This window comes from Mustela putorius, unplaced genomic scaffold (genome assembly GCF_011764305.1).
Source record: "Mustela putorius furo isolate JIRA1106 unplaced genomic scaffold, ASM1176430v1.1 tig00000929_pilon_pilon_pilon, whole genome shotgun sequence".
In the NCBI taxonomy this organism is placed as follows: Eukaryota; Metazoa; Chordata; class Mammalia; order Carnivora; family Mustelidae; genus Mustela; species Mustela putorius.
Window position 1 is genome coordinate 3,237,106 of NW_025421520.1, and position 26,689 is coordinate 3,263,794.

At 50.2% G+C, this 26,689-nt stretch overlaps 1 protein-coding gene across 4 annotated transcripts in view; it reads right to left on the reverse strand.

Annotated features, from left to right (window-relative positions):
• Nucleotides 1-26,689, reverse strand: part of DPP6 (dipeptidyl peptidase like 6) — an 850,942-nt gene that overhangs the window by 220,365 nt on the left and 603,888 nt on the right. For all 4 annotated transcript variants that reach the window (XM_004766000.3, XM_045086322.1, XM_045086321.1 and 1 more), the window contains exon 5: nucleotides 16,227-16,301. In XM_004766000.3, coding sequence (XP_004766057.1) covers nucleotides 16,227-16,301 — 75 coding nt within the window. The remainder of the gene's footprint in view (nucleotides 1-16,226; nucleotides 16,302-26,689) is intronic.

The following is a 26,689-nucleotide window of genomic DNA, read 5'->3' on the forward strand; positions in this document are numbered from 1 at the left end:
AGGGGCTCGTAGCCCATGTGTGGACAGTGGCTACCATCGTGGACAGCACAGACGCAGCACGTTTCCAGCCGTACTGCATCACCGGGGGATCAAGTTTCAGCAGACACAAGGTCTCGGAGATAGACTGAAATCGGTCTATCGGAGAACTTTGTAAAAATCACAACCATCCAGCCAGGGAGAGGGTGGTACACAAGCAAAGAACCTTGTAATGAAAGAACTAAAAATAGACTGAAGTCGTAGGAGATGGGAACGTGCTCTCCAGGAAGTCATGCCATCGAGACTCAGATGCTGTCCCTGTCTCTCCAGTCTCCAAATCCTGGGATCCTTCTCGCCATGGGATATGTTCACTGTCGCACGGGAAGAAGGACGCATTCGTGGGGAGGAAGGGAGAGGAAGGAAGAGGCGGAAACAACTGCTTAACTTGCTTCACCCAATACTCATAACCCAAGTGGGGGCACGGCTGGGACGCATCGAAATTCCTGAAGGACATTCCCCAGACAACGACAAGAGCTGGGGTCTACCTCCCACCCAACCCCACCAGCCACGGAGAATTTAACAGAAATTAAACAAAGTAACCCGTATGCCTAGGAACCAACACGCTTGGGCGTCAGCTAAAGGAAAGATTTGGGTAGAGGGGTTCGCGGGCAGAGCTCGCACCTCCAGATTCTGTTTCCCGTGGATCAATGGCTTTGTGAGAAGTGCGTGGCCCATCGGGGCTTAACAAGCCTCCTGCTCATGAGGGACAAGGGTTTTGTCCTCCGAGTTACCAGGTCTCTGAGTGGGGGCCAGTGTCCATGCGGCAATAAATAAGGCGATTATGAGCTGCAAACACACAGATGTAGTTCTTCTGGTCATTTTAAAATTACAAGAAAATCTGATTTCATTTGTAAAAACAGTTTCTAGGAATGTACACATTATGAACATGGTGAGGCCCACGGACACCTGAGCTCAGGAGGAATGCTCACTCTTTTATTTAGCTCAGCGTTGGAGAGACATCCAGGTTCTGAGGTAGACAGTTAAGAAGGACCTGTTGGACGGTGTCCTAGAACACATCACAAGCTACTAAGGACGGCCAGGAAGTCTCAGGACTGAGACAGCTAGCATACCGATCACCTCTCCTGTCACAGTGAGTGAGGGCGCTGGAGACCTAAGGCAGGTATTATATTCGGAAGGGAGACATTCTAAAACCAGCTTCACATACCCATGTAGGAACCAAGAGGAACCCGGGAGATCCAATCTTCTCTCTGTGATTTCACAGCAATTCCATAGTCGGTATCTTCTAGAGCAAGACTTTTTGGCCAGTGGGAGCCCCCTCCCCCCTCTGTGGACACTCCTGGGGCCACACAGTGATGGAGCGAGGCGGCGTGACTCACGGAGCCCGGTGAGAGCACGTCACATCTCCACCAGCGCCTACCGAGGGGCCTGTGCCAGCAGCAAAGGCAGCAAAGGGCTCCTGCTCTGTGGCCCTGGGCCCGGATCTGTCGCAGCTGCTCTCCGGTAGCATTTGGGGGCGTAGATGTGGCTGGAAAAAATCATGGACCAGAGCCTGGTTCCTCCTGCATTCACATTCCGGCCGATGGATGAAAGCGGGCGTGTTTGCAAAGCTTGCTGGTGTCTGCAGTCCCACCTCCTTGGACTCTGCTTCAAGCCGCTGGTGGCTCCCCGCACAGAGGACTGAGAACAGATGAGCCCCACCCACACGCAAGCGGCAACGTCTGTCCTATCTGCTGGCCACCAAGATGTACCCACGCAAAACAGTGAGGAGGGGAGACGCACAAGTGCAGTGCAAAAGACAGCTCCCTGGGCTCATGCGATGATGATTTTGACCTTGACTTTACCACTGGTGAGTCACAGGACCGTGGGCAGTTAGCCTCCCCTGTCTGGAATCACCTTCCTCATCTTTGCGTCTTGGGAAGGTCCATGGCAGCCCGTGGTTCTGTGATGCCGTCGGCTGCGGGCATGAGATGTGGGGCCTGGGGGATCCAGGGAGAAGGTTCGCTCTCAGAAGGGGAATCAGCAGGCACAGGGGAGACCATCGGCACGAGGGGTCTGCCAACCCTCGCCCTCCTGCACGGCCCTTCGCGGCCGAATAAGGCCATGACGTAGCAGAAACTCGGAGAACTGTCTCCCATTTTCCCCTTTCTTGATCCTACGGCGTTCACGGGTTCTTTCATTCATTCAACCAGTATTCGCCGCTTGTTTATGATCTGCTAGCGGGGGAGAGAAGCACTAGGCCGTTCCTGCCCGCGGGGAGCTGGTGGCTCGGGGAGGGGAAGATGGGCACTTGGTTGGCTGAGCTCCATGCGAGGTCTGGGGCATCCACAGAAGCCGCCGTGAAGAAGCTACATTTCTCAACGGAAGAGACCAGCCACACAAGGTCGGAAAGGAGATCCAGATGGAGAGAAGAGCACACACGGTGGCCCGGGACCCATTTAACTGTGAGGAACAGAAAACCCTTGGCCAGTGGCTTCGACAGGCCTGAATTTTCCAGCAAGAGGCGCCCAGAGGACGTGGCCTGCAGCGTGGCCTGATGGTGCCATCTGGGGCCTGGGCTGTCTCTCGCTCTGCCACGGGCATGGTCCACGCTTGGCCCACATGCCTGGTGCCACAGCTTCACTGAAGTCAGGGCTGTGGGAGAGGGAGGGCCACTCTGGCTCTCACTGGGGACAGCCAAGCTTTCTCAGGTGTCCCCACTGTGTCTCCAGCACCGTGACTCGGGCATCCCACCGCCATGTGAGCCGGGGAAGTGCGTGTAAGCAGATGCCGCGAGCAGGGAAGGAGCCGCAGCCGTTCTGAGAAAAGGCCTGCGCCCCAGGGTGGGGGCTGGGTTCCACCACGCTCCATGTGACTCCTCATGTGTCCTCCGCTCGGTCATCACCCAGCTTCCTGAGATGCAGCACATGGCATGACCCCACAGCACGCAGCCCGCCGTCCCCTGCTTCATGCAAACCTCACCTACACACTTCTCCCTGACCCTGGCCATTCCCGGGGTGACAAGTGACAAAGGTCCTTCCTCTGTCCAGTCCCTGGACTTATGCCCATTCCCGGCCTTCACCCAGGAGCGCTCTCCTGTCTGGATCACGGCTTCCTCTCTCTGCTCTCTCCTCCTGCCCACAGCCCAAAACTCCAGCTTCCCGCAGAAGCAAAACCCCACCCAAATGTCACCGCTTTGGGGTCCCGGCTCCTAGGACTGGCCACGACACCTACCCCACCCAGCCTGGCTATTTCGTTCTTTGAGACTCACGGTCTCAAGGTGATCAGAGTTTCTGGAAACAGAGGGGCACGGTCCGCAAAGGCCCGATGGCGTCCCAGCATCACTGTCATGAACTCAGCCCCATCGTCCACACCTTAACCCGGCGTCCTGCATTTCCACGAAGTGACAAGTAAGTTCCTGCAGCAAGACGCTCTAAGTGTGCACACAGGGAAAGCAGTAATGTTTCTAAGAAGCCCAATTTTCTCTCCATATCGGGTCATAAAAATATTCTCCTCTTTAAAGCTCCTTTCAAAAGGTCACATGCTGTTTGTTGTCATTTATTTGACATTCTAGAAAAGGCCAGCCTGCCAGGACATAGAGCAGAGCCGCGGCCGCCCAGGGGCCGGAATGGAGAGCCGCAGGCTGGGATTCTCTGGGGCAGTGCGCGGCTCAGCATCCTGAGGGGTGCTGAGAATTCCATAGGCCTACAACAGGCCTAAAATCAGAGAACTGTACACCAAAACCAAAACCGAATCAAGACCAAGTCAAAAAAACCCTGTAAACATTTAAAAACAGAGAGAGAAAATCTTTCCTCACATTGTATAGAAGATCCTTCTACACTAAAATCAGAGAAGTCACCTAAGGGGGGCTGAGGCTGACCATGCCTGTCTCTGAGCCACCGGAGGCGACATTTTTGGGCAAATTACAAGGATGAGCTGCAGGACCTTCTTGAGCACTGATATTACAAGCCTCCTCGGGATGAAGGCCTTTAAGAGCTGCTCCAGAGGACACAGGCCTTACATGCTCGGCTTAACCGAAGTGCATTTTGGAACCTTAACTCACAAAGCTGAAATCGAGGCGGCCATGCCAGGCTGTGTGGACAAGGCAGGCCAGGGTCCCCCACCCCCGCACAGGTGCTCAGGGGCTGGGCGAGGCCTGAGGGGTCAGGAGAGCTGCTGCCCTCCCCGCCTTGAACCGAGCATGTGCTGGCACAGGGCCTGTGACATCCAAGGCCGTCAGGGAGGGCTTCACCGTGGGGTGGGGGCACCAGGGCAGGGTCAGAGCAGGTGCCTCCCAGAGAAGAAGACCCTGAGGCAGCCACAGCCCCAGACGGAGTGGGCAGCCTCCTCCGGCCCCGCACTCCCTACCTGCAGAATGGGAGCACAGCGGGACCTGCCCCCAAGGCGTGGGACAGCTGAGCTCCGGGCGAGGCACACAGGAGGGGTGAGTGCGGAGGGATGAAGCAGAGGGGTGGCCTGGGAGCCTCTGTCTGGGTAGTGCTGCTGCTGGTGTGGACGGAGAGAGAGAATTCCAGCTTTGTGCTGTTTGGAGATGGGGGAGATCTGAGTAGACGCAGACACGTAATGTGTGGGGGCTGTGGCGACAGCCGGTGAAGATCCGGGGCCAGGAGCCCAGAGGTTGAAGCACAGCAGAGGGGTCGAGGAAAGCACTGGGGGGGGGGGGCAGTGAGGCAGGGTTGGGGATGCCCCTCTCTCTCCCCCCAACTGCAGTGGGGACAACTATAGCAGAACATTCTAGAAACCTTGAATCAGGGGAACGGAGCCATCATGAGACACCTTGTACACCTGTCTCTGTTCCCGTCGGTACTCTGCAGAAGTGTGTTCAGCTGTGACCTGCTAACTAGCACAGGTTTTAGGTTTTCCATGTAATGCCCTCTGCTAGGTTGGCAATGCGACACCCGCGCCCACTCAACTCCTCTGCTTCTCGAAGCAAGCGCTTGACAAGGCTGTTGTGACCAGGCACAGAGCGGGGGTGATGGTGTCTTTGGGAGGCAGCAGAACACGTTTGCAAATCTGCCTTTTTCACAGCAGGAAGACACAAAGCCCGCAGCTGTCCTTGAGGACGGCAAAGCAGGGGGGGACCAGGGCCCACTTTCCTATTATCCGGGGCAGGAGACCTGATCCTGCCTCTTGGCAGAAACGTGCGGGCACCGAGGCAAGGCGCAGAAATGCTGGACAGAGCACGAAAGGCAGGCAGAGGGCACAGGTGGCTTCCTCAGTCACCTTGGGACATTCTGGGAGACAGGAGACTGAAACCAGGTGACACGGATAACCAGGCATCAAACAAGCCCATTCACTCCATTGGGCAGCGCTCACCCCGCCTTCAGCACCCCTGTCCTCACTCCCTTCTCGTCCACCGGAGCCTGACGTTCCCTCCCTGGTCCCTGAGGCTGCTGAGCGCACAGAGCACACAGGGGGGAGGCGGGCAGGGCTGGCAGGGGTGCGCAACCTCTGCAGGGTTCCTCCTGGTCCTCACGGCTTCCCAGCCCCCTCCCTCCCTCCCTCCCTCGTGCACAGGGAGACACTCCAGGTTCAGACGTCGCTCCCTGGCTCTCACGCTCCTAACCCTTCCTGGATTTCACTCCACGACCCTTTTTCTTCAGGGGTCCAGGGGGAACGCACGCTTACATAGGAGGGAACGGACTGGCACGGAGGACGGGTCTCCTCCTCTCCCACCTGCCCCTTTGCTCCTCGTGGCACGCGGGGCCCATCACCTCCCCGCCCACACCTGGTGACCCCCGGCAGAGGCCTGACACTCAAGCTGGGCGACTCAAAGGCAGTTTGCCAACAGCATCCTGTGACCTGGCTTTTAAGGACACCCCGTGGTCTCGGGCATGTCAAAACTCCTGGTTCATTCGGAGCAGGGAAATCAAGAAATGATTATCGTGACATCATGCAGATCACACTGTGGGACGATTTCACGGAGTCTCTCCTCTCTCCTCATCCGTTATCAACGCGCCCACCAAACCCACTCACGAATTTCTGTCCACGTTAAGAAAATAAAAGGTTTTCCTTCTTTTGATAATTATCTCTGGTAGCTGTGGTGGCAACCCCAAAAAATTTAAAAAATTCTGAAAGCCCAGAATGAGTAGGTTAGATGGATTGCTTGATTCTGGAATGAGGCCTGCTGGGGCTCCCTCCTCTCTGAAGGATGACTATCTTTCCAGTTTATAATTTCTTAATTATATCACAGATTGCGGAGATGTTGGAGGAATAACACCGCCCACTCCTGCTCTCTGTTCCCCACCTCTGATGGAGACATCGACTCTCCCTTCACACGCACCACACACACACACACACACGTGTGCACACATGCATGCCCAAGTACACACAGGAAATCCTGCAAAACCAAGCCCTCTGATGTCTGTTACGTTGGCTCCACTGTCCAGCAGAGGCGAGACACTGAAAGACCCAGGGCAGCCCCCAATTTAAGGCTCATTCAAGCAACTCATCACTTCTGCTCATTAATTTGTGCAGATTCAAAAACTGTGGTTATGGACTTGGCTGGAAGTCCCCTCGTAGCAGATGCGTCGGTAAAACTTGCCAGGCCTTGACGTTCCTGTGCATTATCACATGACCGAGGAACCCTGAACACTTCCTCTCCCATTTTCAGGCTTTGTCCTACAGGAGCGCGCAGGAGCAAAGCAACCCCGTAAGACGGGAAAAGACCGCTGGGAAATTAAAACCTACTACTCAGCAGAATACGATACTACAAGGCACTCTATCACACACAGAGCGTAGCCTGGGGTTTTTCAAATTATATGGCTTCCTCATTGTGGAGAATACTAGGAAAAACTGGGAACATCATAAACTAAAAATTACATTCTGAGAAGTCTGTCTGTTCTCATAAACATAGTAACTTCAGTTGCCTTTGAAAAAAGCAGAAACGTGTCCTGACCTGTTTCCGAAACGGGCTGTCTCATTTACGGCTGAGCTAACGTGGCCGTGGGTAGGCTATCGTTGCAAATACTCTGGATGGCATCTTCATGGAACATTTTGCTCAACCATTTTCCTTGACAGCAGTTGGAACCCAGGATCACAGACGCAACGACCCGAACTCCCAATGATGAATTCCTTCGTTTTTAGTAACAAAAAAATGCTCCCACCACCGAGCAGAGAGGATGATCTCTGGGAACGTCTCTGAGCCCTAATTGTTGTTGCGAAGGCCCTGGCAGCTCCGTCCTACATGAATCAGCGTCGCCGTCTCCGCGCGTAATTGCCGCTAACGAGCTCGCCCACGATAATGGACTGCTACGCTGGAACCGAGGAACGGATCTTTCAGGAAGAATTTGAGTCATTTTTCCTCCTCACTACATTACAATGACGGCTGTTCATAAGAGGAGCAATGAAGTGCTCTCCACTTAATACCTCGCCGCGTCACTCAGCAAACCTCATGTCCACGCGCATTTCCTCATTTCTTTTATTACCAATGACACAGACTCCCTCATTCCTCGGGAGGACTCAGAGACCGGCTCAGGCCGGTGGCCTCCAGGAGGGACGGCTGCTCACCTGGGGAAGCTGAGGCCCCCGCCATCTCCTCCAGCTGCTCACCGTCCCGGCTGAGTCTCTGCCTCGCTTCTCCGACCTTCCGCGCCGCGGCATCCCCTGAAGCGCCTGCCCACGGTCCGCAGCCACGTGTGTCCTCCGTCCCTGCCGGGAGCGTGGCCCCGTTTTGCCACAGCCGCCCCTGTCCTCCCGCCACCCGTGCTCACGGCCCCCGACCACCGCAGACTCCCGACCCTCTCCCGCCGCGGGCCCCGCCCGGCCCCACTGCCCTCCCCCACCCCGTGAGTCTCCATGGCTCCTCCCGAAAATCACGTCTTCCAAAACACCGCTTAGCTCCCGACTTCCCTCACCTGCCGGATTTCCAGCCCCAGCTGGTACCAAACACCGGACCCCAAGGAGCCTGCTGATCCACCAGCGGCCGGGTGGGCGGCTGGCCTTCCTGCTGCCCGAGACTCCCAGCAACCTTCAAGCCACACGGCCTCAGACCCTCCCACGCCTCTGTTGCCACGGTCACAAGTAACCTCACCTCACAACTTCTAGGGAAAACAAGGAAATGCCTCAAAAGAAAGTCAGTGATCCTCTCACCACCCTTCGATGTCTTCAGTCGCCTCCTCCTTCCTTCCTGAACCACGTGGAGGGGCCCTTTCCCAGAAGCCCGATGTTCTGGAGAGGGCACAGGGAGTTCAAAGGCCCTGGGGCCGCACATTAGAGCCACAGAGAGAAGGCCGCTACGGCCAGACAGAGCAGGTGGAGCAGGACATGCAGGCCCCAGGCCTCTGCAGACACCAGCCTCCCACCAGTCTGTGCCGAAAGCCACGGGCCCAGGGGACCGACCTGACCTTATTTCAGTCAGAAAGAGCATCTGGCGCCTGTGGAAACCAGCCCGGACAGGGAGGAAGAGGAGCGGCAGAGAGACCGAGGCTGCCGAGGCTGCCGAGGCTGCCGAGGCAGCGGTCAGCTTGCCGTGCCGAGAGGGGAGAGGCTTCCTGGCACTAGCAGCCCACGGCACACGGGCCACGGGCCACGGATGGCCACACCCACCCGTGCTGCAGGCCCCGCCTCCTCGCAGGGCTCCTGGTGGATCGTCCACCGTGGGTCGCGGAAGCAGTCTCTTTCTGCAGCTTCACCCCACGAACCAGGACGTCAGGCACCCCACGGAGACTGTACTCGAAGTGTGCGTCTTCAAACTTTCTGATCCGTGCGCTATTTCAAGGATCCTAGACCCGCCCCCCCGCCAGAGCATCACACACACACACACACACACACACACACACACAATGACCTCAACAATGTTTGCATTTGGTTGAGAAAAACACTGCTATTTGAGCCATGGATTTCTATGTTGTTTTATGTTTTTAAATTTAGCTCCGGGGCGCCTGGGTGGCTCAGTGGGTGAAGCCTCTGCCTTCGGCTCAGGTCATGAACCCAGGGTCCTGCGATTCAGCCCCGCATCGGGCTCTCTGCTCGGCGGGGAGACTGCTTCTTCCCTCTCTCCGCCTGCCTCTCTGCCTACTTGTGATCTCTGTCTGTCAAATAAATAAATAAAATCTTACAAAAAAAAATTTAGCTCCAAAACCTGAAGAGAAAGGCACGTAGACAAAACACCCAAATTGTGTGCGTATGTTTTGAACCAGCTTTGTGTTAAAACCATACCACTATAAAAAATAATAAACCAAAAGACGCTAAGAGCCTATCATTTCAAAACAGTAAAAAAAAAACCAACCAAACTTCCAGGGGAGGAAGATCTTATACCTGATCAGTGACACCAGACAGGTGGCTCCTGGGAGGCAGAAGCCTACGCCGTCTGCCTTACGGAGGCCTGGCCCTCGTGTGGTTCTGCAGGTGCAGGGCTCTGCTGGACTTCCATGAGCGTGTGGAACCACATGCGGAACGCTCCGAGAGGTGCTGCGTGCAAACAGGTGCTCAAAACACGAATGACACTGTTCAGTCGTCAAATAGAAGACGCGGCCGGCAGATAACCGGGCCTTGGGCAGTCACCGGCCCACTCTCAGGGTGCCCACACAGCAGTGTGCGCAATCTCCTGCCCAGATTCTGCTAAAGGAAAGACGGTCGGAACGGAGACAGTGGATCTGATCACGGAATAAAGAGGGAGGGCTGGGCGTACTGCGCGTTCCCAGAGACAAGCCCAGAAAAGGCTCTCCGATAAAGTGGAAAGATGTAGTCCAACAGCCCGAGAATTAAGAAGTATGTCTCCCTTATAGACACCCCGGACAGAGACTTCATGGGTTCTTCCCAGCGAGAAGAGGTGTGCTAAGAACCACGGGACCACGCGACCACCACGGCTGTGTTCGCTGCAGGAGGTCATCTCCCGGAATGACGTAAATTCATCTGCAGCAGAGTTAGCCCCTGAATATGAGACAACGATTTGCCGCTAATCCCTTGTGTTTATAAAACTGCCCAGATGTAGGTGATGGGTGACCCTACCTGACAGGTGCACGGCCGATTCAGGGCACGGTCACCCCACCAAACGTGCTTGGTCAGGACAGTCCAAGCTTTATCTGAGTTAGAAGATCACAGTTCCTCAGGCGGCACGCGCGGGTGACAGGGCCTCCCCCCGAGGGCAGGAGCAGCCCAGGAAATGATCAAATGGGAAGCTGCTTCCGACTTCTGCCTTGAAAAGCCCAGCATCACCTCCCCCTTTCTCAGGTCAGAGCTGGATAAACCTGGGTGCAGGGAAGCAGGGGCTAGCAGCTGGACATGACCCCTCTCTCCGACAGGGAACAGGGTCCGGGAAGCTCAGGGACCGGGGGCTTCGTGCTGTGACACCGAGTTAAATCAGAGACGGCAGAAGGTCTACAAGTTTTCAGAGTTAGAGGCTCAGGAAGGCTCTGCGGCCCACCATCTGCATGTAGAATAGCAAGTTACTTGATTAATTTCCCCAACGAGTAAGTGGTGTCATCATTAACGACTAATATATAATCCGTAGAAGAACAAAAGAACATAACAGTATTTCTTCGTATGCTTTCCTTTTCCAGCACAAACCCTTAAAAGCTCTTTAAGATACGTACCAGGAAACCACGAGAAATATGTCCGCGTTTAATGACCTAATGATTTCTCCCTGCATTCTAATTTTATTGCTAAATTTGAGATTCTGGAGGTAGTATATATAAAAAAGAGTAAGTTTTCACTCGGGTTCCTAAGAGGATCACTGTAACACCGAGTTCCCATGGATTTATGCCGTGACTTTACGCCACCGAGCTTGAAAGTAGAATACAAATAAAATAATAAAAGGGATTACACAGAGGAGAATCCACTCCTATCAGGATCTGGGTGCAGTGCCTTCTGACATGGACTCGGTTAATTGCAGGGTGACCCAGGCAGGAGGGTTATTCCATCATCGGTCTGCATAGTACCCCAAGTCACTAATGAGCAACACGGTATCCCAGCTTCTCTGATGAAAATTAAAGTGGTTTGGTCCCCCTCGGTCATCAGCAAGCCTCTGGCAGAGGAGTAAGGACTGCCCGGTGTTTCTGTCCCCAGCCCAGCCCTCCCCAGGCTTCTCCAACTTCTCGGCACTCAGGGCTGGGGAAGAAAGTGGGTGATTATCCCCCGCAGGGGTCCTGCGTTCTTTAGCACGATGCAGGACCTTCTAGAGCCCCCCTAGATGAGGGGAAGCGTACTTCCCTACACACGGTGTGCCAGGCTCCCAACGACGCCCACTGCCCGCACCCGCTCCCTGCGGAGTCCCCTCGCCTCACGAGAGGGCTGAGCCCAGGGACGTGTTTCTCACAAACAGAATGCCATCGGGAAGGCCTGGCGGACAACAGGACACAAGCGCTGGGCGTGCTGTCTCCCCGATGCCCCAGGCTCAGCCTGTTGGCTGCTCTGACGAGTCCGAACACCCCAGCCTGCGTGTGGGGAGCCGGCCTGAGCACCAAACGCACGAAGATGATCTTGAGCCAGCGATGGGGGGAGATGGGAGATTAAAAAAAATCAAAAGCCCCAAAACAAAAAAACGGTCTTTCTCTGAGGAGCTGACAATGCAAAAATGGGCAAATAAGGGGCGCCTGGGTGGCTCAGTGGGTGGAGCCTCTGCCTTCGGCTCGGGTCATGATCCCAGGGTCCCGGGATCGAGCCCCGCATCGGGCTCTCTGCTCAGCGGGGAGCCTGCTTCCTTCTCTCTCTCTCTGCCTGCCTCTCTGCCTCCTTGGGGTCTGTGTCTGTCAAATAAATACATAGAATCTTTAAAAAAATGGGCAAATGAAACCAGTCAATGTCAAACCAGTAGGAGGTGACGGCAACTTTGCCATTCGTCTGAAACAAGGAGAGGAAGACACACACAGTCGCTCTGAAAATTAACCTTCAACGATCCGCCCTTCAGCTCTTCTTGTCCTCCAGACACGGCCTCACCACCTGTCTCCAAACTTCTGGACCGTCCGTCCCTGTTCCCCATTCTCTCCCGGCCCCCTTCGCGTGCGGACTGCCCTACCCAGCCGGCCCCCTCGGGCTTGCTGGCGCTCGTTGGGTTGGCCCACCCTTCGGGGACGCAGGACAGAGGCGGAGGGACGACGCTCCCTCTTGCGGCCCCCAGGAGACTCCCAAAGTGCACAAGGCTCCACAGAAGGTCCGAGGGCATCCAGAGCACGCTGGTCACGACGGTGACCCATCCTGCGGCCGAGAGGACTTCAGCGTCTTGTGGATGGCACCTCTGGCCGCAAGGAAGAGAGGAGGAAGCCCTGCCTGGGGGCTGCGCCCAGAGCTGCCACAACCTCCCGATGGCCCAGTGAGGGCCTTTCCCTCCCCCTGGGAGCGTTTGCTTTCTGTTAGACACAGGATAAGATGCTTTGTTGCCTTTCCTCCTGCCGCTCAGCCTCTCTTCTTGCTCGCTGGAAGATTCATCCTCGATAATCTTTACAACGTACCCAATTCCTGCAAGGCCCAGTCTCCAGCCTTCTTCACTGCCATACCCTCCCCGCCGCGGTCCCCGTGGGCGACGCCAGTCATGCCCATGGTTGTATTTTCCGCCTTTACGTTAATTACTTCGAGGATTTTCTCTATTTCAGACACTGCTTTGGGAACTCACACCCATCTTTCCGGTTACCGACTTGTAAATTGTAAACTCTTATGAAAATCCCAGAGTCCCTTGAAACTCAGTAGCAAAAGCAAAGCCGCGAACAGCTCCAGATTCTGCTTCCCTCCCTGCAGCCCCAAACCCGGCGGGGGACCCCGTCTTCCTTCTAGCCTCACCGGGTTCTCTGTACCTCTTCCCCACCACCACCTTCGGGCCGCGAGGACTCCGTGTCCAGCTGAGGATTGGACGCCTCCTGGAAGCCTTTCTGGGTCTACCTAACCGGGCCGAATCCTTTTGTCTGATGCTCAGGAGACTCGGCAGTTCTCTGTGGCCTGGTTTGCGCGCTTCCGTGACTATGGTCCAAGCTCTGTGTTGCAAATAACGTATCATTTCTGCACACATTAAGTGCCTGTTTTTGTTTTTGTTTTTGATAAAGAAGTAACTGGAGGCATCACCGTGGGCTAGAAGCTCGAATCTTTCTGAGGAAAGAACCCCACGTCCAAGCCCTGGCGAGGGACACTGTTGTCGGGGCCCCCGTGTCTGCCAGCTAAGTGTCCCCCATGTGCTATCACAATCGTCTCTACGGCAACATGGTTAGATACACACTGACCCCCGTTTAAGGCAAGAAGCCGGGCTCAAAAGAGACAGCAGTCTGCTCTGACACACACTTGAGCCTGGCGACATCCCACTGTCCACCGTGGGCAGGCAGCGGAGAGAAGCAGGCTCGGGAGGGTTACCGTTTTCCGAATGCAATGTGCGGCATTTGGAATTTGGGGGAGAAGCTGTAACCCAATATTCTATTTTTGCACATGTTTTATTGCACATGAAACATTTATTCTATCGTGAAACATTATTCTATCTAAGGAGAGATGCCTGGTAATTAGACAGTTGGTTCCTACAAAAAATATTTTTTTTATGATCGTCTTTGCAATGAAGAGTTGAATGAGTTCCTAGAAAGAAGGTATCCTGGCTGTCTTTGAAACACACAGATAAGATCGTGATAAACACGGTCCCAAAGACGGAACTCCGGTTCCCTTACCATTAGATGGGAATCCCTTGTTGTAATACCCTCTTGGGGAACACTGTACACTGTACAGCCCTCCTGAGAATATGAAAAAGTTTCAAAACATCCTGAAGCAAAGAAACTTATTTAATTTTACTTAAACTTGAGTTCTTAACTGTATTTGAATATGAGACTTTTTTTTTTTTTTTTTTTTTAGGACATCCGGGGATAATCACATTGACACTGAAAACGAAGTTGGAAGTCCTGCTTTGTTCTACTTCCTCCACTATTAGACACCTAGACTCTGCTCTTACAGCCTGGGACCTTTTCTAAAAGTATCTGCCTCTCGGTTTACCCAGCTGGAAAGTGATTCCTAAAACCCAGCTCCCAGTCTCGTTGGCGGAGACCCTACTAGACAGCTAACGCATCCCGCAGAGCGGAGCCCTGGCTTAATCGTGCGAGGGGAACTGCTCACTCCTTGGAAACCAGGGAGGGTGCTGCTTTGATTCAACTGTCAAGTACCCATTTTCACAGATTTTTTTTTTTTTAACGTAGTGCGCACATTTTCCACACTCGAATTATTTTTGTTGCTCACTAAATCCACTCTGAATGTCTTCTGTTTTTCCTCGGTTGAGGAAAGAAATGACGCAATCCTACTCTGAAGGCAAACAGACGCTGCATGGAGAGAGAGGGTTCTTCCAAGGTTCTTGTTTCCCATGTGTGTTCTGTACGGTGGAGGCTCACATTCAGCAAAGAATTCTTCACCGAAGCAGCCAGCACTTGGAAGGGGAGCCCAGGGCGCTCTTGCAGAAGGAGCATGGGGGAAAGACAAGAAGTGGCAAGGTCCACCACGCACAGAACCACAGAACATGGATGAGCCCACACGCTTCCATGAAGCATGTGGAGAGGACGATCAGGGAGAACAAATAACTAAACATTGTTCCAAAGGCTTCTAGAAGCAGGAAGCTCCCATCGCAGGGGTGCTCCTATTGCTAAAAGATGGTCTGGAGTAAGAGGACCCGAAATCTGTCTTTCTATGCTTTTCTCCCTTGGGTGTTGTCTGTGTCTTCCCGAGAACCCCAGGACAAAGCCATTACCTCATCCCCATGAAAGTCCTTCAAGGATCTGCTGATTTTTTTTCTCTTATTCAAGGGTAGAAATTATATTTTTGGTAGTTTCCATGAAAGGACCAAAAGCACACAGTGATCCACATACAAATCTGTGTACTTGAAGCTTAAAGAGGCGAGGGCTAGGGCTGGGCGTAGGACATGCAGAATCACAAGGCTAAAAGTTGCCTTTTACCATATCGACTCCACTAACCATCCCCCATCCGACAGATAAAGATGACCAGTGATTCCACAGAATGTGGGTGAGAACAATGAAAACCTTTACATAATGGACATTAAAAAAAAATTAGAAAATGGGGGCCCCTGGGTGGCTCAGTGGGTTAAAGCCTCTGCTTTCAGCTCAGGTCATGATCTCAGGGTCCTGGGATCGAGCCCCACGTCGGGCTCTCTGCTCGGTGGGGAGCCTGCTTCCTCCTCTCTCTCTGTCTGCCTCTCTGCCTGCTTGTGATCTCTGTCTGTCAAATAAATAAATAAATATTTTTAAAAAATTAGAAAATGGAAAAGGTGGAGTTTTTTTCTTTTAAAGATCTACATTTCAATGGAAAAAAAAAAAAGAAAGTTCCCAATAAATAATCCAGTAGTCAAATAAGTCTTAAAAGAAAGTCTAAAATTTCTAGGATTGAACTCACATCTCCACGTAAACCAGCCGGCCGGCTGGCCCCGTGGCACGTAACGCCACAAGCTTGCCCTCCTCTTGCCGGGACAAGAGCCTCTCAAACCCACCAGGATGCTGTTCGGGCTGATGCACGTCCCTGAGGGCTCACAGCAGCGTGACAAAACTCTGGACAGAATGGTCTCAGAAGAACTGGAAAGGCAGGAGAAGTCTATCTCTTACTCGCTGGAGACTCAAATTCCAGAAATGCACATTTCTAAAGTTGCTAATCTCTTGTAAGATGAACATCTGCTTCACTTACACAAATAAATTTCACCTTCTAGCTCATTTAAAATTAAAGAGCCACGATGAATTTTAAAATATGAGCCTGTTAGAAGACAAAAAGGAAAAAAAAAAAAAAGAGCTAGTTTTAAGCTGCCGCTAAAGCCCAGGGTGAGATTTTTATGGAAAACCCTGGTGCGGTTTTATGGGAGACTCACAGATGAAGTGCTAAAAACAGGGATTTATATAATGAAAGTGATATTTCAAGTCTTCTCTAGAATACTACAATGGCTAGGAGATAATTAACATTTTATTTTAGCTTAGGGAGAACCTGGCAGTTGCTTTTTTGTTCTCAGGATAAAATTTATGGTATGATTGAGAAAATGGGAAGAAAAATGACGGCACGAAAGGGTAAGATAAATCTTTATAAAAAGACAACGTCTCACCCTCTCCCTCAGGAAAATCCTGTGAAATGGCCCCTAAAAGGAGTGATTTTTTTTCTCCCCCAGCCAAGGGGATTTTTATACCTCTCTTCCTCTCCTAGGTGGCAGTGTGGCGTAAAAAGAGGACTCACCCACGGTTTTCAGGATTCCAAGATCACTCAGAAGGAAGGTTCAAGGGAACATACTTAATAAGGTCTCAGCAGAGAGAAACTTTTTTTTTTTTTTAACAGACAGAAGTGGTACTTACTGGCTCCACATTGTATGAAAACAGAGCGTACTCCTTATCTGGCGATATTTCATATCGGATGGCTCTTAATGATTCCTAAAAGAAAAAAAAAACACACAAAGGATTTTACAGCGTTACATAGACATAACGCAGCTCAGAATCTCGCAGCAAATCCGGGCTTGCTGGCGGCGTTTTCAAAACCTGCTAATAAAATCTGTTTGCAGGCGACTCGCTGAAGTGTATGCAAGATGGCAGTATCCTTTCTTTGAGAAATAATATTCAGGGAGTTGATACCTTTTCACACTCTCCCCCCCCCCCAAGTTGCAGCAATGCAATACTTTCGGTATCTATGGAAACAAACCAACAGAAGTAAAGCCGGAGCCCAGGAAGCCCTTCACCGCCAAGACTCCTACCCTCCCTGTATCTTTAAACACGGTTCCCGCGTCCCTTTGTACGGTTAAAAGCTTACGAAGCAGACTGGTTCATTAAAGAGAATCACACTGTACACGTTCCTTTGCAGCTGGCTTTTAAGCCATCATGGACACCGACCCACAATTTGGTCAGTGTGCAGACGGCGAACTGGACCTCTTCCTTCAAATGTCTTCATGGCACCCCAGCATTTTTACATACATGACCTCATCACAAAGGCCGCTTCCCTTTAATCCCCTCCCCGCGTTGGCTGCCCTCCCCCTGCTGGGCAGACCCCCGTGCCCACTCGGAAGAGCCCTCTCCGTCAGCCTGGTGCGGGCCACCCTGCCGACAAGCCCACGACCAGGTGCAAACATACAGATGTAGCCACAGTGGAAAGTGACACGGCGTCACACGCATCGTCCCTGGGGTTTTCCTTGCAACAACGTTCAGCCCGGATTGCCGATCTTCAGAGCCTGCCTGCTACTCTGTGCCGTGCATACACCTTGATTTACGCCCTCAGTCCTTCCTAAAAGGTAGCCCCAGAAGGTTCTTGGTACTCATGGTAGTTGTGTTCTGCAAAGTGTCCACAGAGTCCGAGTTAGAGACTACGGAGGCACACTGCCCCTCGGGGAAATGCAGGGCTAGGTTTTGGCGAGGCTCTGGTCACAATCCCCTTGTCGACCGAGCAGCGCAGAAGCCTGCCTCACGCGTGTTTCTGTTTACACGGACTTTCTGAATATAAGCCTTTGATGCATGAACACGGAACTCACAGGGACAGCGTGCAACTCGGGCCTGGACACGGCTCATCTAACACGGTTTTCTCTGTAAGACCGCCTTCTTGCATTTCGGATCACTGCCCTGAGCTTTGGCACTCTCCCCAGGGGCCATTCCAAGCAGCATGGTCTCCAAGAAAAAGTACAAAAACATGGAAAACATGGCACTGTCCAGGCCACACCCACTAAAACACACTCGTTCACAGTGTGAACTCTGGAATGCCAATGTTTTTGCCACCATGCTCACGCCTGGAAATGTCTGCAAAAGCTCCAGGAGCGTGGGTCTGGATGTCACACACACATTTTAGCACACGGGCGAGCCTGCAAACACAGAAGTTTTGAGTGGTGAGCATGGGCTGTCCTGTGTGTCGCTGTAATAAAACCCTCCATCTTTCTTTACTGGTGGCTGTGAGTTTTGAACAGTTTTTTTTTATGGGACAGATATCTAAGGGTGTGATTGGTGATTTACAAGTTGTTTTGAAAAATGCAAATAGATAAAACTGGTTTTCAGAAATGTGTTTGGAATTGACACTCACTGCTGATGAACGCATGCAGCCTTGCCCCTCCTCGGGCAGCAGGGAGCAGTGATCTGTATTCTTGGGTCTAAACCTCTGCTGCACCGACCGTGATGCCTCACGGAGAGCCGAGTTAATCCTTCCCCGCTACGGGCACTTTCCAGGCTCACTGGGTATGTTCTGGGCAGTATGGACTCTATCTTTAGAAAACTGAGCATCCCTAATTCCTTGAAGGGAGTTAACGCTCTGCGTTTCCTCCTGTCTTCTGCGCAGTTCCCTCCGACCGTGTTTTCATCCGCTCTCCACACAAACTCCTCTTCTCAGGGTTACCAGACGCCACCGGCTTCATGCCGTGATGACTTCTCAGTTCTCCTCCTGGCACACGGATCACCTTCTCCTCCTCAAAACCCCGTCCCCACGTGGCGTCCGGGATGCACCCTGACTTTCTCCTAGCTCCTCCTCAATGTTCCTCTTCGTGCACTACGGCTGGTTCCCTTCTTTTCTCTCACCTCTGAATGTTGGAGTAACCAACACTGATTACCAGGTTTCTTTGCTTTTTGACCAGAAATCACATCCCAGGTGGTTCCATCCAGCCTCGTGGCTGTGAAAAGCAGATACCTGCTGAAGATTTGAATGGCCACATGGCCAAGACCCCCTGAACCCGGCTGGACCTGACTTTGAGCTTCAGGCATGTATACCCCACTGCCCCCCGCCTCCCAGTCTCCACGGAATGTCAAGGGGGTGTCTCAATGTAGCGGATATGAAATAGCCTCTCACACCCCACCCCTCCCTCCGGCCCCGGGGACGGCCCTCCTCATCTCAGACATGCCCCCCCACCGCCCAACTCAGCCGCTCTGGCCAGGCCACCGGCTCTGCTTTCTCTTCTGTCTCTAGCCTGGCGGAAAGCATTGGGGGTCTTCCATCAAAGTCTATCCAGAGCAGCTCCCCACTCCGGCCCCCACCCTGGTCTAAGCATGGGTCCTTCTTCTTGGGCCACTGCAGTGAGCTTCCAGCTGCGTGTCAGGCTCTGACTTTGCCCCCCGCTGTCTATTCTAGTCCCAGGGGTCAGAGCCGTCTCTACCACAGAAATCATCACCCGCCCCCCACTCACAGCCCCTTCAGCTTCTAGCACACGTGGACTGAAAGTCAAAGTTCCCACTGAACAGTGGGGCTACTGCCTGGTCCCATCAGCTCTCCGTCCCCATCTCAAGGTGGTCCCTTGAACCCCTCCCCCCACCCACGCCACCGTCCACACGTTCCCAGAACAAGCCGGGCACAGGCTGGCCTCGTGGTCCTTGTCATGGTGTTGCTCCTGCCTAAAACACCCTGGATGGTCACCTGTCAGCTTTCTTCTCGAAAACCTCCTAAGTGAGGCCTTGCCTCTCTTGAGTGGCCGTGACGTCTAGAAACCCCAACAGTCTACCTCTAACGTAGACCCCTCTTCCCTGATTTTTCTAGGCTTCATCATTATTACAAGAATGTGCATTTAACTTATTTATCTTATCTAGTGACCGTCCCCTTCACTAAAAGGTAAGCTCCTTGAAAGGAGGGCTTTTAAAAGAAATCTTCAGTTTCTCTCAGCAATGCTTTGTAGTTTCCAGGGTACAGATCTTGCCCATATTTTGTTAAGTGCACCCCAAAGCATTCGGTATTACTGATGTTTTGTATACATAAAAACATATCCACGTCTCAATATCCGATTGTTTATTGCTAACAGACAGAAATAGAGTTAATTTTGGTACCCTGAACCTTCTCTTCTGCAACCCTGCTTAATTTCATTAATTGCTCTAACAGTTTTTTGGTAGATTCTTTAGAATTTCCTATGTAATCAGATTTTCTGTGACCAAAGAGTTCTTTTTCTTCCTTTCCTAACTGGATGAGTGTTTGCTTCTTTTTATAGCCTAATTACACTCCGGAAAGCTGCTAACACAATGCCCAGTAGAAGTCAGGAGGGCGGGCACCTCGCCTTTCCCCCAATCTTAGGGAGAAGGCATTCACTCCCCACTATTTGGTGGACTAGCAGCAGGTGCTCAGCAGACATCTGTTATCAAATGAAGGCCTTCCTGTCTATTTCCAGTTTGCTCAGAATTTTAATAATGGATGTTGAGTTTTGTAATGAGTGTTGAATTAACTCAAATGCCTTTTCTGTATTTACTGAGATGATTACGTTGTTCTGCTTTTCCTAAATCCATCAAAATGGTACATTTCATTGATGCTCAAATGCTGAGGCAAACTTGCATTCCTTGGATAAACTCTATTTGGCCGCGATGAATTTGCCTTTTATACATTACTGGACGGGAACTGCTACTCTGTGGAGGATTTTTGTGCCTGTTTCATGAGGGAAATTTGTGGTTTTCTTTTCTGCTAATAACCTCGTCTGTTTATTTGGGGGGCAGTGCTAGCCTAATAAATGACTTAGGAAGTATTTCCTCCTCTTCTGTTTGTTTTGTAACTTAGCGTAGAACTGATGACATGTTTTTCTAAAACACTGAATTCACCAGTGAAGCCATCTGCACCTTGAGATTCCTATATATGGAGTTTTTTGTCTATTAATTCATTTTTTAAAAAAAGATTTTATTTATTTATTTGAGAGAGAACAAGTAGGCAGAGCAGCAGGCAGAGGGAGAAGGAGAAGCAGGCTCCCCACGGAGCAGAGAGCCCGATGCGAGGCTCCATCCCAGGACCCTGGACCATGACCTGAGCCCACTGGTTTTTCTTCCACGTACAATTGATTTCTTCTCCTTACTGCTTTTCTTCTGTGTAATTACATTTAATTTCTCGTTTTACTTCTAGTTTCTTCAGGTGAAAGCTTAAATCTAATACTATGAACACCTAAAGCCATAAATTGCCTTGTGAGTGCTTCCGACTTGCACACCATAAATTTTGATGTTATACATCCGAATTTTCCTTCATTTCAGAATATTATCTAATTTCCATCTGGCTTCTCCTTTGGCTGGTTTGTCACTTAAAAGCAGGTTGTTTAATTTTTAATCATCAGGCTACATTCCAGATATTTTCTGCCGTTGATTTCCAGTTTAATTATGTATTTGTTAGAGATGATCCTTTGTATAATTTTCAGCATTTGCAATGGGTGGACACTTGTCCAATGGCCCACACTTTCGTCAGTTTTGGCGAGTGTTCCATGTACCACACAACAAATGTGTCGTTTGCTTTGCTGAGGGGTGTGATGCGTGAACGTCAGGCCGGTCAGTTGGTAACAGAGTTTTCAAGGCTTCCGGTCTCTGTACTGGTCTTTCTTTCTAAATTTGATCAGGTTCTCAGAGAGGATCGTTGGAATCTCCAGCTCGAATTGTGGATTTGTCCATTTTGGGTTTTGGTTCAACAGATTATTGCTTTAAATCTTACTAGGCTATTGCTAGGGGCATACACCTTCAGGATTCTTGTTTCCAATTTCTTAAATTTTCTAATTTAAATTTAATCAGCCAACATCCCGTGCATCATTAGTTTCAGATGTAGCATCAATAATTCATCAGTTACATGCTCACCACATCACGTGCCCCGCCTTCAGGATTCTTATGTCTTCTTAAGGACCCGACTCCTTTACCATTATAAAATATTTATTTTTATTTCTGGTAATAAGGACTATTCTGTAGTCTCCTTTGATATTAATATAACCATTCCAGCTTTCCTTTGGTTAGTGTTTTCAGAGAATTATCTTTTTACATCCATTTAATTTTAACGTATGTCTTCGAATTGAAAGTATATATCATAGAAGGCTTATAATTGGATCCTGCTTTTTAAAACTCACCTCTGAGTCCTCTAGGAGTACTAAGCAGAGCCTATGGACATGAGGATAGAGGAAACCTGCCCTTTTTACTGGAGTTAGCTCCCACCCCATATTGTATCCGATTCCTGTTCCTGTGTGTCCGGCTCAGGAAAATCCTAACACCCATTCCAAAGATTTTATGTGTAATGTTTGTGTCTTTTAGTCAACGTGTAGGATTGGAGAAAAGAATTAGACGGAAGCCTTATATTAACATATAAGTTAACATAAAAGCCTTCATAAGGTAACATTAAGCTGGACATTTTCACCACATAATTTAATGGACCCTTTTATAAAAAGACAGATGTATTTCTTCAGGACCGGTTAATTCATTTTCTCCAAGTTTCCGCTAAAAGCTTAGTTACATGTTGACCACCTGTACCGTTCCTGCTTTCCTCCTTCCATTATGCAGATCTGAGTTTCCAGCTGGTATCATCTTTTCTTACTCCAAGGTCTTCCTTCGGCTTCCCATCGTGGTCCTGTGTGGCCATGGGGAGCTCTCAGATTCGGTCTCCAGTTTCTTTCTTTTATCTTGAGTGTTGAAAGATACTTTTGCTACATGTAGAATTCTACATTGACACTTTTATTTTTTCCCCCAGGGCTTTAAGGCTGCCATTCCACTGTGCTCTGCCTTGCAGAACGTTTGGTAAGGAGTGTGTTGTCCTGCTCCTTACTTTTCTGTACAGAGTATGTCTCTTTCCGTGGCCGCCCCGAGAATGTCCTCCTTCTCACTAGTGTTCAGTGACCTGATGACTGCGTACTTTGGTGTGCTTTATTTATGTTTATTCTGCTTGAGATTTATTGAGTTCTGATATCAAATTTAAGAAGTTCAGTCATTATTTCTTTAAAACTTTCTTTTGTCTTCTCTTTTCTTTCTGGGCCTTCAATAACATCTCTGTTCGCCCATTTCGTGTTGTCTACCAGATTACTAAGGTGCAGTCCAAGTTTTGTTTAAAGACTTCTTCTCCTATCAGTTCCTCACTTTGGAGACTTTTCTCTTTTTTAAAATATTTTATTTACTTATTTGAGAGAGAAAGAGAGAGCACAAGTGAGCTGAGGGCAGAGGGGGGAAGCAGACTCTCCACTGAGCGGGGAGCCCGATGCGGGGCTCGATCCTACGACCCTGAGATCATGACCTGAGCCGAAGGCAGAGGCTTCACGACTGATCCACCCAGACCCCCTTTTTGGAGACCTTCTGTTGCTCTCAGTTAAAGTTCAGGGTTTCTCCTTTCGCTTCCCTATAGTGCCCAGGTCTGTTGTTAATCTAGAGATTTTTAAAAAAATTTTGATGCTTCATTTTTAATCATTAGAAATTTTATTAGGGTGTTCTATAATCTTTAATTTTTATTCCCATCGTGCTCTTGGTTTTCTTTATATCCTTGAGCGTCTGGAACACAGTGATCATGGCAGTTTTAATATGCTCTTCTGCTAATTCTATTATCTGTTATTTGTGGGTTTCTATCGACTAATTTTTTTCTCCTTATTGTAGGTCACATTTCCCTGCTTCTTTGTTTATACAGTAATTTAAAAAATGAACAAGAGGGGCGCCTGGGTGGCTCAGTGGGTTAAAGCCTCTGCCTTTCAGCTCAGGTCATGATCTCAGGGTCCTGGGATCGAGTCCCGCATCGGGCTCTCTGCTCAGCGGGGAGCCTGCTTCTCCCTCCACCTCTGCCTGCCTCTCTGCCTGCTTGTGATCTGTCTGTGAAATAAAGAAATAAAATCTTTAAAAAAAAATGAACAAGAGATATTTTGACTTTTCTCTTGTTGAGTCTTGGATTATTTGTGTTTCTTCAAAGAACGCTTGGCTTTTTATGACAGGCAGTTAATCCTGTGGGGATTAAATTCATTCTTTCAGAGTTCATTTTTAAGATGTCTTAAAGGTCGTTCTAGAATAGCTATCATTTTAGGGCTAGCTGTCCCTTCCCTCTAAGGGTCTGCTCTACCTGGGACTTCATACCCCAGGCTTGGAAAGACTGAACTGATTGCTGGCAGGGCGTGAGCTCTGCCTATCGTCTGACAGGATCCGATAGTTGTTCTTCACTTGAAACTGGATCTCACCCTGACTCGTGGTGTTTCACTCTCTGCGTACAAGGATCAGCCCAAGTCTCTCTGGGGGCCCCGTGCAGGTGTTCGGAGCACTCTCTAGTTCGCGTCCCCGTCTCGGGGACTCTGTCCTATAAACTGTAGCCATTTTCTGCACCCCCAAACTCTGGCCTGTCTGCTTGACTCAGCAGGAAAGAAGGCTTGAGTCTCCCCTCCCTGGGAGGTCCAGCAAACACGCGCAGGCCGAAGCTCAGGTGACGGCTGGGCTCACGTCATTTGTTTTCCTTCTCTCAGGGATCAGAGCTGTGAGCGGCCAACGGTCCCAAGTATGAAAATTGTCGTTTCCCTCTCATACAGTCCTGCTTGATAGTTGTTCGTTTGAGGAGGAGAACTCGGGTGGTCTGACATTCTCACGGCCGGACCAGCTGTCGAGCAGGATGGTTGGTTTTGTCATCTCTGCCTTCCCAGTGCCTGAGGGGGACGGGCACGTACCGGATGCTCCGCACACGTTCACTGAATACGTGAGTGGATGTCTCCACGCGTAACCCCGTGTGTCGTAAGAGTGGCCACGAGGTCACGGATACAAAGGAACCCCAACAGGAACCGGCCAAGAGCAGGGCCTTCTGCACTTGGAAATCGGTGCGGCTCACGTCCCTTGACGAAGGGTCGGCTGCTAGTGACACAGGCTGCAGCAGTGACGAATCTGCTGTGCTCTCTCGAGAAGTCCACCACGGTCATTCCCAGGAGTGGCTTCATGCGCTTGCGACCGCCCCAGGTCCCAGGGTTACCGACGACCGTGGATGGCAGGCGTGGGTCCACCCTTTCACGGGTGCGAATAATGGATGCAGAGCCACCTCGCCGCTCCTGAACATTCGCTCCCAGCCTGTCTGAGTCAGGACGAATCCCCAAGCCAAGCAAGCCGTGGCTTCTGGTGTGCCTGAGGTCAAGTCCTGCAATATTTCTGTCCGCGTCCTACCAGACTGTCTCTCCTTCCCCGGTCAGTTTGGAAGCAGTCTTTGTGGTCTGTGGACACCAGCCTTTCCTTTGTTCCTGGGACTGAAATACTGTTGCTATTTGCCTATTGATTTTTCCTTTTAATTTTGTAAATTGAAGACATTTCTGTGGGAGTTAAATAGGGCTCTTTTTTTTTTTTTACAGCCTCTGGAATGCATATTTTGCAAAATATCTCTCCTTTGTGCTAAACGAAGCAATGAGTCTTCTTTCTGACATTAAACTTTTACTCCAAGTGGAACTTAATTTTGTATATTTGTGAAATTCAACATTACCTCCTTATAGATACCATTAGGATGCTGGTGCTGTTTTCTTTTTTTTCTTTTTTTTTTTTTTTAAGATTTTATTTATTTACTAGAGAGAGATCATGAGAGGGAGAGGGTCAGAGGGAGAAGCAGTCTCCTGGCTAGCAGAGAATCCCATGTGCGGCTGGATCCCAGGATCCTGGGAACACGACCTGACGGAAGGAAGACACTTAACCGACTGAGCCACCCAGGCGTCCTGGCACTGTTTCCTAATTATGCCATCGATTCCCCTGGTGTATCAAATACGCACTGACACGAGAATGTCTGTCTGAATTCTGTAGTCTCGCACCTCTCACCATGCTCTCCACAGACAGATGTGGAGGGTTTTAAGCTTTTGCCGCATACTCAGAAAGCCTGTGACGCACACACTGCTTACACCACTTACAATGTGAAATTCAGTAAATTTCTTACCTTCTCTGTTCCTCTATAAAATGGAGAAAATATCTGGCCCCGTGGTGAGTGTGAAAATTCAATAAAGTCATTCCAATGCCTGGTGCGTCACAAGTACTGGAACGTATTAGCTGTTACTTTACTGAGCTGAGACCAATTCTCCCTTGTGAGTTTTGATATCAGACAAGCAAGTCGTTCCCATACATTTAACGGTTTTTACGGGTCCATTCAGGTATTTATCCTCGTGCATGGCAATTAAGATGTTTCACCCGGTGTTTGACATTAGGCTTCTTCCATTGTTCTAATCAAGATTGGACTCAAGTCTGGTATCAATTTTAAGAGCTTTTAACATACGTAACATTGTCTTCTTATCTCAGATTACGTTACACCCTTACATTTTTTCAAATATTCAAAAAGATCTTAGAGTTTGCTTTAAGTCTTACGTGGTTCTTAGATTTAAAGTAGGACCCTAAAAAAAAAAAAAGTAGAAAAATAAAGTTTTGTTCATGAGTGAAAGGACTATTCTGGCTTCTAGGTACTGATGTTTGTGAAGACAGAGCTAGTGATCTATTCACCTATTTCTTGTATCCAGCCATATGGAAATCTTTTCTTATTAATTACAGCTTACTAGAATCAAGATCTTTTAGGTTTTCGAAATACAATCCTGTTGCCCGGAAAAGAGAGTCCATTTTCTTCCATTTTCTAGCTCCTCTCCCCACCTCCAAGTTTGCTTGTCTACTGCAACTTCCTGCCGTCCTCAAGAACACGTTAAATGCCAACGGTGCTGGTGAGAATTCTGGCCCGACCATAACTGAAATGGTTTCACTGTTCGCCACTGAGAATGGGTTTCGTTTCCAGTTGGCCCCTGATGGATTTTTTTTTTTTTTATCATATTGGAGCAGGTTTTCATTCTCATCTCACCCAGAAATTTTATTAGGCGTTGCTGATAAACTTTAACCAGATACGCTTTCAAGGTCCTGCGATCTCATCACAAGATTTTTCTGTTATTTGGTGGTTGTAATGGGTTTTGTTGATTGATTCTGGATATTTAAACGCTGTTGTGACGGGTCCATGACTCGGAGCAGATGCTGATTCTGATCCATGAGTGAGCCCGACCCGCTAATACTGCGTCTACGGTGTTGGTGTCTACACTCGCCGGTGAGGCTGCTGAGTAGTTTACCTTTTGCATTATTTAGGACTATTTAGTCAAACCCCAAACACAGCTGTTAATAGCATCATCCCGACTTTTAAA